This window comes from Syngnathus floridae, chromosome 16 (genome assembly GCF_059516105.1).
Source record: "Syngnathus floridae isolate MCC-2025c chromosome 16, RoL_Sflo_1.0, whole genome shotgun sequence".
Classification (NCBI taxonomy): domain Eukaryota; kingdom Metazoa; phylum Chordata; class Actinopteri; order Syngnathiformes; family Syngnathidae; genus Syngnathus; species Syngnathus floridae.
In genome coordinates, this window is record NC_142428.1 from 4383148 (window position 1) to 4397814 (window position 14667).

The 14667-nt window shown below is 43.8% G+C and overlaps 3 protein-coding genes across 9 annotated transcripts in view; 1 reads left to right on the forward strand and 2 right to left on the reverse strand.

The window, feature by feature from the left end:
• pacrg (PARK2 co-regulated) overlaps positions 1-14667 on the reverse strand; it is a 109437-nt gene that overhangs the window by 93914 nt on the left and 856 nt on the right. For all 6 annotated transcript variants that reach the window (XM_088400972.1, XM_088400966.1, XM_088400971.1 and 3 more), the window contains exon 2: positions 14103-14200. In XM_088400972.1, the coding sequence (XP_088257098.1) occupies positions 14103-14174 (72 nt within the window). In that variant the 5' untranslated portion in view covers positions 14175-14200. The remainder of the gene's footprint in view (positions 1-14102; positions 14201-14667) is intronic.
• LOC148385173 (uncharacterized) lies at positions 6402-8185 on the forward strand. The gene is made up of 6 exons (XM_088400974.1): positions 6402-6480; positions 6548-6601; positions 6712-6990; positions 7277-7396; positions 7497-7524; positions 7835-8185. Exons 1-6 carry the CDS (start codon positions 6435-6437, stop codon positions 7959-7961), a joined length of 654 nt encoding a protein of 217 aa, XP_088257100.1. The 5' UTR covers positions 6402-6434; the 3' UTR covers positions 7962-8185.
• On the reverse strand, positions 7460-14198 carry ptafr (platelet-activating factor receptor). 2 transcript variants are annotated; one of them, XM_088400964.1, is made up of 4 exons: positions 14103-14198; positions 10775-10931; positions 10363-10408; positions 7460-10085 (listed from the first exon to the last, which is right to left on the reverse strand). In XM_088400964.1, exons 3-4 carry the CDS (start codon positions 10375-10377, stop codon positions 8913-8915), a joined length of 1188 nt encoding a protein of 395 aa, XP_088257090.1. In that variant the 5' UTR covers positions 10378-10408; positions 10775-10931; positions 14103-14198; the 3' UTR covers positions 7460-8912. The 2 variants fall into 2 exon arrangements, with proteins under 2 accessions (XP_088257090.1, XP_088257091.1); XM_088400965.1 differs by lacking the exons at positions 10775-10931; positions 14103-14198 and having other exon boundaries at positions 7460-10081; positions 10363-10381.

Here is a 14667-nt window from a genome sequence, read left to right on the forward strand (position 1 = left end):
GTGTGAGCTCCGAGGCAGAGTCAGTGACTTTCTACTCCTGATAATCTGGATTAAAAGACTGTGGGACAGCAGCATTAAACACTGCTGCCTGGGCATCACACACTCACACAGTGTCAAATTTGATCCAGCAGTTTTCATACGCACTTGCGTCACAGTTCAAATCCTTTCACAATCTAAGAAAGGAGATTCCCGCTCTTGGGAATGTTTAACCGAGCATCCTGATTTGAGAATGTCATGGTTAAAAGTGGGCCTGCCCCGGTGGGCCTGAAATTTGATTGGATTTTGGGCAAGGGATGACATGTGTGAAACTGAGATGACTGCCATCCAATATTTTGCAAGGGAAGTTTCTTTTTTTTCCAGTTTCTTTTTTTACTTTATTAAACCCATATGTTTGCTGCTCCCACTTGATAATCCGTCTTCTATTTTAATCTATCCCAGTGCATCTCAATCTGTGATTATTATTCTACAACATTCGTGTGCAGTGATTAAAAAAAACATTGCACAGATAAAAAAAAAAGTTTGAATAGTGGCAAAGCATGACATTGTTGCCACTGTACTAATCTGGGTATTAGTTGTCCAAGTAGGACGACACAACACAACACAAGAGAGCACAATGGATGGCGGACGACAGGAGATGTGCCATAATTTTGTCAAAAAGTCCAAATGAGAATCCATAGTGTTTACACTGGCACTGCAGGACAGAGGCGACCCCCCCCCCCCTTTGCAAAGAGGTCGCCATATCAAGCCAGCTGAGTGGGTCATTGATTATCTGTCAGTCGTGTGAGAGCTGAAGGCCCATTAAGTCGGGAGCGTCACAAAACATGATGACATGCATGCCAATGAATATGTGAAAAGACTTTTCAGGCAAAAATAACAAATTGGTTGTGGCTGCAAAAAAATACACCCTCTCCCCCAATTGGGATTATTGAAGCAGGCATTTCTACAAACAGTAGGCGGAGTCATTAATATCAAGTGAATTTCAAAGAAAATCAACAAGACCAGTTCTAGAGAAACACAGAAGAGCATCACGGCAGACTAACAGCGTTTCCTTTAATAACTCATCACTCTCAATAAAAGAATGTCACTCCATCATCCTCAGCCTTCCATCTGTAGCAAAGCAAAACATTCTGGATTGATGGCAGTCTGTACATTGGCTGAGAGGCTGCAGGTGAAAAGCTGTTATCAGGCCAGGGCCGCAAGATTACTTCCAGCAGCTTGCCCTGCTGAAATCCTCCCAGGACACACACACATACACACTTACACACACTGCATCCCATACCAACTCATCCTGATGTTGATAGACAGCCACACAATTGTTTTCTCTTTTGGCTCCGCTATATCTCACTTTGATTTGTCTATTCTTGATTTCCTCCAGGTCCAGCCTAAGTCAACAGCTTCGGGTCAACAATGTAAACTCACGAAAGAGCCTGCTGCTCTACTTGGAAGCATTTGTTCCCATTTATTTATTTTACGATTCAGTGTAGCCGCCACTTTGTTTATAAACGGCGGAGCTGCTCGTACCTGGCATAAAAGTGATTCTTCCATCTCATTAAAAGTGATGAGCAATCACATTGTGATGACCTCGACTTGACGTGGAAGAAATGTTGTCCCATTCCTAGCAGCTGCCCCAGTAAGACAAAGCTCTCGCTCCTATTTGAGCAGGTCTAAGTGACTTGACAGAGTGGCTCCAGTAGCTCGCCTTAGGCTACCGACGGATTGTACGAGCCATTTTGGCAAGCAAAGGAGATAAACGCAGTCGGGTTGAAAGACAAAAAGCGGTGGTGGCTGCTGAGGTACAACCGTGGTGAAAGTGTGGGTCGGTTAATGGATGGGTCTTTCCCACAGTAATTCAAGACAATGAGGAAGTAATGTGGAGTTGTTCTACAGAACAAACGTGGGGAGGCAAGACAGATGTCGGGCGCGGTAAAAAAATGACGCAAGCGACGACAACAGAAATTTGCGTCAGCTTCCAGCATTTTTGATATTTTATAATATATTTAGAAATTGGTTTTTCACCCCCATATATTTATATAAATAAGAATAACTGAAACTCCTTGCCGAAGTTCAAAATAGTTGCTTTGCTCCACAATGCCACCAAACTGTGCAATGAAATAATATTTTGGGCGTGAGCTCAAAATCAACTAACACCGACAATCGTTTCCGAATCGGCAATGACAGATCGGACACATGCAGACCAAATCTACCCTGAAGCCTCAGTATAGTAATTCTGTATCCCAAGTGTGTCCAAAGACTGAGTAGAAGGAAAAGACAGATCCCGTGCAAGACAAAAACTACAAAGTCAGACAGGAGAGGATTGGATGAAGGGCAGGACGGAGCCATACGGAGTGACACAGTTCAACAGACGGCGAGCTATGGGAACATTTGGAGAATACATGAGGCAGTTATGAACCTATTTGGTTTCTCCTACGGGGGCACCCGAGTGTCACTAATGGCCAAGCAGGGGCTGGTAAACACATTTCGGTGACGACGCGACACTGCCGGAAAAACAAATTAAACTCTCTTCTCTCATTTCACACGCTCTCGACCCCTTTCTCTCCACATCCCTCCATCACTCATTTCTTTTCCACCCCTCTGCTCAGCTCGCCTCTTTGCCGTCTGTCTTCTGCCTCGCCTTCATTTTGTCTTGCGGTCATTTAGCCCTCGTTTGTACTGCGACTGGCTGAGGAAAATAAAAACAAGGCCATATGCGCGAGGAGAAGACTGCCCAGGACATGCCGGCTGCTTTAACAACATCACGGTGGGAAGGGAGATGCCGGATGGCTTCTGGCCGGGTGTTGGACATGTAGGCCAGTGTAATGAGGCTTGTGCGGACTCTTGTCCACAATGGACATCCGAGTTAACAACTCAGAACTAGACAACACAGTGCACAATGGCGACATACACATACAATTTAAGAAATGGTTTTATTGGCCTAGCTAGTTTGATGTCAACAATATGTATTTTTGAAATACTATCGGATATTATTAAACAAGACAAATAAAATATTTGGCAGGACTGCAACTGACAAGTATTTGAAATATCAATCGGTCAATTATTTTGTCGATGAATCGATTAATTGGCTAAAAAACTTTTTTTTCAGTTTCCATCCCTTTATTTAAAAACTGAACATTAATTTATGCTTTAATTGACTATCAAAAATCTATCGATTACGTAATTGATTCATTGCCGATTAATCGTCACACCTAGTGCATTTCTCGACAACATTACTGTCTTCCGGGAGATCTCCTCCCAGCTCGACTAGATTGCCGTTCTTCTATAGTCAAAACGTCTTGAGCGACGTTTTCGAGGCCTGCCGTGTTTTCTCATTAGTGAGGCAACATTAAATCGGCCAATTTCCTGTACTTGCATACGTCTAATAGAAAAGAGCATATTAAAGCTATGCAGCGGGCACTTGGCTGCGGATTTCTTCACCTCAATCTAATTTAATCCATCCAGTAAACGCAGCACGGGTAGACTTTCCTCTTATCTTTGTTTACATAAAAGTAATGAAGTGGATGAAGCCTTGGGCCCAAAAGATTCATTCGGATTGATTGCGGCGCCAGATGTAAGGGAGCCGCGACACAAAGAGCAACGGCGCTACTTAGCATTACCAATTCCAATGGCTTGTGTGAGGGCTTTGTTTTGATTCCACATTTACACTCTTGCTCTCCATTCCATGTCCCCATTTTTTTTTTTACAACTTTTCCTCACCCGCTCTCCTCACATCACACCCCAGTTGCATTCTGTTATCGGGAAAGGTGTTAGAAGAATTCGTTTAGCACGCACAGTGAGCAGTGTGTGTGTGTGTGTGTGTGTGTGTGTGTGTGTGTGTGTGTGTGTGCATGTGTGTTACTACTGGGACTTAACACCAGTGTTAGAAGGGCATCACGGGTCGCAAATTTACTAAATACTTGAGAAAGTCTCCCTGACACTTCGATGTCGAAAGGGCAGCCATGTTGCCTTCAGTTTCGAAATCCGCAGTTCACATCTCCAAACTTTTTTGTGAATAGTGTAAATTAGCGATTCCACTAGTCTCCGTCTTTTCTCTTACTCGTATGCCTCCGACGGGGGGAATAACAGAAGTGAAAACAATGAGCGTTATCACAACAGCCGCTGAATTCACAGAGATAAGAAAATTCATTAAGCGCTCGCTCGCTAATGACGCACGAGATGAAATTACGGCAAGGACAAAAGACAGCCTGAGCGACAGGAGCGGAGGGAGAGGAAGCCGAACGTGCGGGAGGAAACGTAACACCGGATTGTATCGTGGCATGCCGGCTCCGACGGGCCCGGCGACCTCTCGGAGTCGGAGAATTAAGGCGGGCTTGGGTCGCTTTGTCAACAGTCTTGTCTCTTTGCCTTTGTTTTGCAGTTGGCCTCCCGCCGCCCTCCTCGTCTTCCCTGTCCGTCTGATATTTCTCGCCCTGGGGGAAATCGAGGTTGAAAGTCACGCGCGCATGCTTGCGGTCGCTCGGTCCGCCAAGGTCGCTCCGAGCGTGCCACTCGGTTATTCCCGACTACCGTGCCGTCGAATATACTTGATGTGATTTTTACTTTGATGGTGTGCCGAGTAAAATGTGAGCCTTGGTTGGCAAACACCGCGTTGACTCATAACATTACGAAGCGGAGGTTGATCCTACTGTCCGAAAACAAACCGTGCGCGGTCAAGGTGATGCACTGCAAATTCATCTTTGCCGCACGAAACATAATCCAGATCACGCTTAACATTTTCTGCGACACGAGTGCACACACATAGATATATATAAGTACCATCTGGTGCCCATTCCGCGGCCCTCTGGCTTCCATGTTGGATTACCCCTACAGTATTTACCTCTTTGAAAATCCAGCCGGCAATCTCTGATAGGGGCCATCTGTAATCTGAAGGTTATATTTGCATCGGGTGTGTGTGTGTGTGTGCGCACATGTGGTAATTTTTCCCCCGCTCAGCGTTGGGATGGTATCATCTTGCCCGCGACATCTGTTCAACACGGGGCTGAGGGTTGCACGGTGGAGTAGTGGGACGAAACAGGCCGCGCAAATGCATCCAGACGCACTCAACACTGGTCATTAGGTTCCTACTGTTCACATCATTCAGACGGAAGCGTTTCACTGTTCGAGGGGATGCCATGCACATGATCGTGTCAGTTTTCTGCCACGATGATATATGACAGAGCGCCGTGCCATTTCCTGCCTGGCAAAGAGAGTGCCCATCTGGACGCGAGCGAGTGGTGTCCGGCCTCTTGTTGTTGTTGTCCCATGCTGTTGCGATTTCTCGTGTCGAGCCGCTACTCGTTTCCGCACCGCAAGGGGTAAACGCGGGGACATGGAGGTCTAATTGTTGTTTGTTTAAACTACCGGTAAAACCTGTGTTGTTGTTTTTCTCAATCTCATCTTACAACATCAGCGTTAAAAATACTTTACAGATAAAGATTGCAAAACAAAGCACTATAAGTGCAAAGAACTATACAAAAACATACTGCGGAAACTCTCCGTAACTTCCGCTAACAACCCAGGCTAACATATGCTAAGATCTTCCAACAATCGAGATGTACAGTACTGCATTACGTCATCATTCTTCCTTAATACCAATTACTAGCCTACTTTCCTATTCGCCAGAGCTGAGAAGCTTGGTTGTCAGCGTTCTTATACTACCTGGTCAGTCCAGCAGCAACAACAACAAAAACAGAGAACCTCTTCCCCTCAAGCAAGCCGAACAACTCAAAGGAAGCTGACAGAAAAGTAAAGACTGCCCTCTGCTGGCTTAAAGTATACTTGCTCACTGACGAGCATCTTTGCTAAAGGAATATTTTTGATGCAGCTATTTTGCTCTGATGTGGGTTAGTAGATTCTTTCAAATTAAATCTGATTTAAAAAAATATATAGTGTGATGTTTTCCGCGTGTGAAACATTTGAGTTATTATCTGACAACATCTCACATGCAGGCGCTGGTCCCTGCAGATACTTATGATCATTAGCACATGCGAGGCATAAAAAATACATTTGTTCACATACACAAACGCCTTAGCGGCAATGCGAGAGTCAACAGGCATGACTGTGGCACATCTGGGGCAGGCAGACTAATGAACCAAACTGTAATGAGTCATGAAATAATGATGATGAATAATGATTGTACATGTGTACACACGTATGACAATTTCATGACTATTTGTCTTAACTTCACATTGAAATATGTTCAGCTGTCCCCTCCGGTCCAAATTCCGATTCTTAGTGAGCACAAGTCGAAAAATCTCAGCCGTATGGGCGTAACAACATAAACACATATGATGGGTCAAAAAGCTGATAAAGCCATTTTTTGTTTGATCGCGGAACACGTGTGAGGGAACTCAAAACTTCCCCTCTTGTCCCTTCACTCAACTCACTTCCTCCATCCTCACCTGAGATCCGACTCAAATCCGATCAACACTTCCAACAGCATGACCCTCTCACGCGGCCTCTTCTTATGCTACGTCTTCTGTACAGGTAACATTTAACGGCATCGTCCCATATAACCTTGTTTTTATACACAAATTTGCCATTGTTTTGACAGTTAACATCCAGCCTGCTTGGACGGGCGACAATACAAGCGCTACGATTGAGGACGGTAAACCTCATCGTAACTCGAGCGATATCGGCGATTTATTCTCATCGTGTCGTCTCAGAAAGCCGCATGTAGTAGTATATAGTTTGTCTTTTTTTTTTCCTCATTACAAGGCACTCTCCCTGCTCTGCAGTTGACAGCCACACCGGCCTTCCCGGTGGCGGAGGGTCAGAAGGTCAGCCTGCGCTGCTGCGCACCGAGCTCACCGACCTTTCACAACTGGCACTGGCAAAGAGAGGAGCAAAAGACGTGGAAGAAAGTGGCCAAGGGGGGCCAGCTCACCCTGAGCGAGCCACGGCAGAGTGGACTATACCGCTGCTTGGCTCAAAGCAATCTAAGCCAGAGTGTCAGTTCCAGCCACGCGGTTTTTATCATCTCCCTTCATACAACAGGTTGGTGGCCCAATCAGGAAATGCACAATTCTATTACTAAAGAATTACAGTCTGGTCATATTTCAGACTTGATTTTATAATTTTCCATCATCTCCTTAATTTCGTGTGGAAAGGCTGCAACTAATACTTGTATTTGATTCTACAGTTGCGAAACACATTTCAGCATTTGCGGTAACACCTTTTTCTAGCCACGACCTCATTTACTTCTTCTGAGTCAAAATGTATATGACATACATTTGAACTTCCTTTTTTTCTTTGAACCATTTAACCCTAACCCTTTTTACAGCAAATATGGGAATAGCTGCCTTGGCTCTCTCTCTTTTCGCCTTGATAATGAATATCACCGTCATGTTTTGGCTGGGATGGCAAGGACTTAGAGACAAGAGGAGCGCTGCTAGCACAGGAAGTAAAGGCACAACTTAGCATAACTGAATAATTTCAAAAAGAAAAAAAAGGCAATATATGGGAATACATGGAATATACATAACTTTATTTTTTTTTACAAGGTTTTCCAAGAGACGTAAAGGAAGCAAAGTAAGAAGCAAAAGTTTTATTTTATTTTTTTATTATTCACATACACTTAAAGCGGAAGAACCCAAAACTGTGTTTTGACTAGTTGGGCTACACAGAACAGATTTTTTAAAAAAATGAGGCTTCTTCCCCTTTAATGTATGTGTTGAACTTGTATTTTCATTTTAATGTAAACATTTTCACTATGGTTTTATTTAAAAAATAATTTCTTAAAATACACATCCCTGCGAAAATGCCAAGTTTGTGTGACATAAAAAAAATGGGACCAAGACAAATTGTTTAAAACTTATTTATGTATTTATCTACATTACAGCGGAGGTCTTCCTCACACGGTGACTGACGGACACGTGTACATGAATTACTCAAGCACCAACCTGGCCTACACAGATCTGAATCCTACGAGTGTGACTGCGGACAGCACCTACTCAGTTCTGCCATGAATTGAATCTGATTAAGCCGATAGATTAGATGAATGGGAACTCTAATTTATACAATTACTTGTTGACTAACTACTGTCCACAAGTTGTGGTCAGCGGAAGAACACACCACAAGCATTTTGAAACAACACGTAGGCCCGCGGTTTCCAAAAGCCTGAGAACTTACTGCTTTGGTGGGAAATGTTGACACCATGTAAAAATAAAAAGCTATATAACTAACCTGAGAACTTTTTTCAGTTTGTTTTGGTGGATTATCGTCAGACGAAGATTGAGAATTCCAATGAATCTCACAAACTTCTGCTTGCAAAACTTCTTCTTTTCTGTGCATACGTGATGCAGGAAGTCAGATTGGCGCAATTCAGTCTACGTTTAAAAAAAAAAAAAAAAAAAACAGTTGCTCTGGTCAGGAGCAGCTGGGCTTTCTCTGCTACTATTACAAACAAAACTCTAACCTTAAATTGAATTAATTCAGTCCCAGAAGTCTAATCTCTTTAATTGATCGCGTCTCTCTTGGCTGCCTGCAGTTCATGTGGATGGTGGTCCAATCAGCTTTCAGCCTTTCTGGGTGGTCGTGTCATCCGATTCCTTCAAAAATCAGGAATGTTTACCCGATCTAACTTATCAGACTGTTTTTTTAACCTAACAAATTTCAAGATTGTTTTCACATGGCCACAGAAGAAGAGTCGTCGAAGATGTAGCGGTCTGAGTTCGGTCCAAGCCCAGTTGTTCCAGTTCCCACTCTGTGACGGTGTGGATGTGAGCGTGGAGGGTTGTCTGTCTATATGTGCCTTGTGATTAACTAACGACAAGTCCAGGCTGCAGACCTCCAATGACTCGAAGTCAGCCGGGATGGGCCCGCCCCAGGACAAGCAGTCCAGAAAATAGCTGTACGGCTTGGATAGACAACACAGGACCTCCTGGCGTAACCCAAGCCGTCACTTGGGTGTGTTCGAGTCAGTTGATATCTGGCTGGATGACCTCATCGGGAAATCTCTGGCTCTGGTGCCGGCTGTCTAAAGATATCTGTGAGGTAACGGTGTGGGAGCAGCCCTCACCCTTGGCCAGTGTCTTGATGTGAGCCATGATGAACCGTCGAAATTTGCGAGTGGCAAAACAGTACACCACCGGATCCAGAATGCAGTTGAGGCCCATAAGAAGCAATGTGATCTGATGCGCATCATTAAGCATCTGCACGGTCTCGCCATCCCAGTCCACGTGGCCCCATCCCGTTTGGATCTGCAGCACCGCCAAGGTCCAGAAGCCTTGGACTATGTGATGAGGCAAGAAGCACAGGACGAATACGCCGACCACCGCCATGAGCATCTGCACAGCCCTGCGTTTCACCCCAGTGGGCCTCCTGGATGAGGGTGTCATGGTGGACTTCCTGGATAAAATTGTTCCGGACTTGAGCTCGGACTGAGGAGCGTTTTGGGAAAACAAAGCTCGGGCGATGAGAAGGTTACACACCACCACCAGTGCGAAAACGACAGAAAACAGTCCGATGATTGCGAAATGCGTGGCGGCCACAGCCCTTTTGGATGAGTCGTCCCCGTTGTGGTAGCCCTCGAAGCAGCGGGTGACGTTCCCGTCCTGGTTGGTGCCCGGATTGGCCAGAAAAGGAATAGCCATGGAGATGGTCGCCAACCAGATGAACACGCAAACGACAATTCCGCGGCGCCTGTGGTCTGACGAGGCCGCGTCTAGAGGCCGGGTGACCGCCCAGTACCGATTGACGCTGATGGCGCAGAGGAAGAGGATGGAGCAGTAGGTGTTGATGAAGAACAAGGAACCGGTCAGTCGGCACAGGAAGTCTTTGTAGACCCACGTGCCTTGGCGGCTGTAATAGCCGATCCAGAAGGGGAGGGCGCAAACGAAAAGGAGATCGGCGATCGTCAAGTTGGTCATGTAGATCCGAATTTCCCCCATGGCTTTAGCTTCCCGAAGGCAGCGCAGCACAAAGAGCACATAAATGTTGGCAAAGAGGCCCACGATGAAGATGATGCCATAGGCGGCGGGGAAAAGCTGATAACGAAAAGGCGAGTCCAGGAAGTTGGAGTCATTGCTAGCTGTAAAGCGCAGAGTGGTGACTCTTGCTGGGATTTCTGTAGCGGGGATCTCCATTTCTATCTACGGGAGACAAGACATCAATCAATCAGATATTCGACACATCGAGCAAATTTTGAAGAAAGTCTCGAGAAACAGATAAATTTGAATTCCAATTCATCCTCACCTTTCAAAGCCCAAACAGAAAGGGAGGTCTAACAAATCCTAATCGCATTTTATCACTGAGCTCTACTTGGTGTGATTTTCACAACGGGTCTCTGATTACGTAACCGGCGCACGTCAGAGCAAACTAAAGATGAGACACGAGAAGTGAAGAAATTCGTTAAAAAGGAAGTTATACCATGGTTTCTTGCATGTGACCCCAGTCGTGTCTGCTCGTCCTTCAACTGTGAACAAAAGTGAGAACGTGTGAAGCGGAAGCCAAGAGTTTATGGTTACCTTCATAAAAATCAGTAAGTCAAGGCACAAATATCTTACTTTTATATACGGGGGAGAAAGAAATCTGATTGCGCAATTATGTCTGCTTCTAGTTAAAGATCTAAAAGCATGCATTAGCTAAATCATTTTTCTCTTGTAGAAGTTTTCTAACGCTCATAAAAACTGCCAGACGTTAGCTGTTAAATATCAAATGGAATCAAATTTACTCAAATCAAAAAGTACATTATTTCTTGACAAGTAATCTGATTTTAAAGCACACACACACACAAAAAAAAAAAAAAGAGGTAGAAAACCGCCCACGGCTGCTGACTTACCTTACTTGGGCTGTCTTCTCTGTGTCTTATCGACGTGTCTGGAAGTTCTCAGTCAAAGACAAGGCGAGCGTCGAGTATCATAAAGTGGGAGGTGCAAAATGTCTTCTTGGGAAATCCCACATGGTGCAACGGACAAATTGAAGAAGACATGTCCACGCTGGAGACATCTGGGAGTTTTACTCTGACTTCACACTCAAGTATGGCTTTTAATTTTATTGATGTCCACATTCCCCGATACCAGAGATTTCCCGGAATCGTTACGCTTATTTGGAATGTGATTGCTCTGCGGAACCCAAAACTATTTAAAACATTGAGATGAACTAGCTAGTACATGTAGTAAATCCAAGTGTGATGAAAGCAAAGGTAGGTCTGGCTGCTCATGAAAAATTTATACAAATTTCAAATACATTGTCTTTAAATCAAGAACATACTAAATGCTAAATAGGACTGAGAAAAAAAAATGAGTCATGCGAATGATCATGACTAGAATGAAAATGATTAGAGAAGCTTGTTGATAAGAGTGTGTGTTTTATGTTGTTTGTGAAAACTTTAGGGAAATAAAGTTTGTGTTGCAACACTTCCCTGTTCGGTGTCATTTGACTACTTAGTTTTTTTATACACTTAAAAAAAAATTTAAAAAAATCAGGAAGTTTGCAATGTCCCTCACTTTTCCAGGCACTTTTAAAAGGTCGTATATCACTTACCTTTGACTCGTGTCCGTTTTATTGGAAACAAAGTTAATCTTTTTTTTATATTGAACAAATGCGTCCCTAATGAACACCTAATCTCCAGCATTTGAATATGTATTATTTATTTAATTATGTGTTTATTAAATGACTGATGCCAGTGGATCTTTATGGAAGTGGAATGGGCGGTTGAAAGGGAAAGTGATTGTTGTTTTAGAACCACAAGAGGTCAGGCTAGGCCTACTAAAGGAGGACTCCATCCTTAGCTGCATGAGTCTGCAGTCCTTTCTCCTCTGCGAACCGCAATGTAAAGCTTTTATTGGGGCAATTAGCTTGGCAATCAAACTAGGAAAACAACATGGTGGCCGTGTATGAAGGCAAAGGCCAATGCAAATGCAATGAAAGAGAACTTGGGGGATTTGTTTTTTTAGTTGGGGGCAGTTGTATTATATCAATTCTCTTTTTAAGAATCTAGAAATGTAAATTCAATAGACTGTGATGGCCTGGAATGCTGCACAGTTTCCTCCCGTGTATCAGCCCACATGTCCAGAGATGGCAAGAGGCGAGCTGCCAAGACCTTAACAGCTCTTTTATGGGGGAGCTTACATTTGCTTTAAAAGAGCTGTGTAGTCAGAAGTCAGGCATTCCTCTAGAAGACAGGAAGGGAGGGAGCCAAATGTGCACAACCCTCTATAATCCCATTAACACTTTTTTTTTCTCCCCTCTCCTTGCCACCCCGCCCTTTATGACGCGGGAGACAAAATGGGTGCAATGATGAAGCTTTGCACAAACATGTCACCTGGCACAGCGCTCCAGTGTAAGATCTCTCTCAGGGAGATTTACAGCATGCCAGAGGCGGAGTTTTGAGGAATGTCCCCCCACAGTGAGAAATAGTCCAGTATGGGAGGGTGAACTTTACAGGCAGGGACATCTGTACTTCAAAATAAGATGAGACTTGACATGATGTTTTGTTTTTGAGTTTCAGTCTATCGAAGGATGTTGGATATTTCTGTCCTTTGAGACTTTTAGTGACGTTTAGAATGAAAATCTTGGGGATGTCACATGACCAAACCGTTGTTGGTCATAACCTGAGCCTGGTCTGATCAACTGTGATGTCATTTTTATTTGACAGTAAGTGTCAAAATGGCTGCCCCCTGAAATGAGGGGGTGGGGGGTGGGGGTTTGGGGGTGGGGGGCTTGTGTGTGTGGGGGGGGGGGGTTGTGTGTGTGGGGGGGGGGTGCAGATTAATTCATATTGTAATACATAGATTAGATTTTCTACACAGTAGTGATGTAATTATGGAATTGATGTGCTTGCACTGGAGAGGCACTGTGGTGAAAAAGCTCATATTCATCTTTATGGTATGTATTTCACAGCTAATACAATTCAACTTTGAAATGAACATGTATAAAGTTATATCCTTATTTGGTGTATTTTGTAAGTGAATTTGACAGCCACATCTCCATTCTTTTCTCTTCCCGAGGATGCAGAACCCATAAAAATGATTACATTTGGCATTCTTCCCAGTAACTGGTATACACTTATAATATAGCCTGCCATATTTTTGTAACCCGTAAAAACACATGAAGCATATTTTAAAAATGGACAAAACACAAGAATTTCTATTTAAATGTCATCCATTTTTACCTCCATAATAAGACCATAGCATGAGACCAACAATACATTCAGACTGAAGAGACGCCAAACCAGTGATGCACACAATGCTGGTCGTTTTAGGATAAGTGCATGCTTCCCCACACGACATGCTGCCCCACATTTGGACTCATCTGGGTTATATGTGTTTAAATACCGGCCATAACCCGCTCTGGGAGGACAGTGAATTAAGCACATTAATCCGCATGCTCGCTGTTAAAAGAACACAAAGTAGTAAAGCTACATAAGCCGTGTCGTAGCGTAAAGACCTTCATTGGTTTCAATTTTTTCCCCCCTCGCTGGAAATATGATGTCGTCATACTCATGTCAGGTGACGATTCACCCCCCCCCCTCGCTGGACCCTTGTACTATTGATCGTGTGTGATTTCAGGGATGTGCACAGGATTATGCAGATTAGTCTGCTGCTGCAATTGTTTGCAATTGCATCCGGATAAGATAAAGAAAATGACTCCTGTGTGAAACACAAGAAAATCAAGAGAAGCAGAGGCATGTGCGTGCTCTCGACAAATTCTTTTTGGAGTTGATTTTCGTGGCTGGTAAAGGGATGTTTGCAATTAGGAAGGATGTTGACTGGATTGCGAGCTCTTCCTGAATCAGGTGGGCCGGACAGTAAAGAGTGGAAGGCGGACTAAGTGTTCTGGAAAACATGTGTTGGCGCTTTGCATGGTGTATTTGCGTTTATGTCGTTTGATATATGGACGCCAGTTCCCCACATGACAGAAACATGCTTGTGAATGTTCCCCGGAAGGATGAAACATGACAGTTATGAAAATATCAAAGTATATCTCAACTTATGCAGTGGAATTGCTAAAGACGCTGGGCAGACAATTTGAGATTTGACATTTTAGTGACATATGCATGATTCTGGACTCATTATTTTTCTATGGGGAACATTTGTTTCATAATCAGAACTTGGTGTTCTTTTTATATGGCGTCTGCTATGTCAAAAATGTAAAAACAGACTCACATATTGTCGCGCTTTCCAAGCTTGTGCGTCATTGCTCGGTTCACACCGGCATCCCAAAGATTGCACTTCCATGTTGGCTTCTTTGGTATCTTCAACACCTGTAGAAAGACTTTTTATTTTCATTTCAACACAACAATCTCCTAAACCTTTGGGCGGGATGGTTATAAATAATACGAGCGTGTAAACAGTGCAGCCAGGAGTAATACCATCGGGAAAAGATAAATACAATTCCATGGAACAGATATAAAATGTTTTCAATGTAGGTCAGTGCTTCAGATAGTATTCATGCCTTGCAGAGGCCTTCCTGTCCCTGACTGCTTACCACTACTACAAATACATATGTGCAATGCAGTCTATCATTACATTTCTGCAGCCCTGTTATTCCTCATAACAGTAGATTTAAGTAGAGAGGGGAGCTTAAAAAGAGATTGTTCTTAATCTTGACAACTGCATTACCAAATGCTGTTTTGATGCAGTTGCAGATGCTCTTGTGACTTTATAGTGCACAGAATAGACATTTTGATCGTGCCACAACTTGCTCTTGTGCAGCATTGTGCCTGTACGA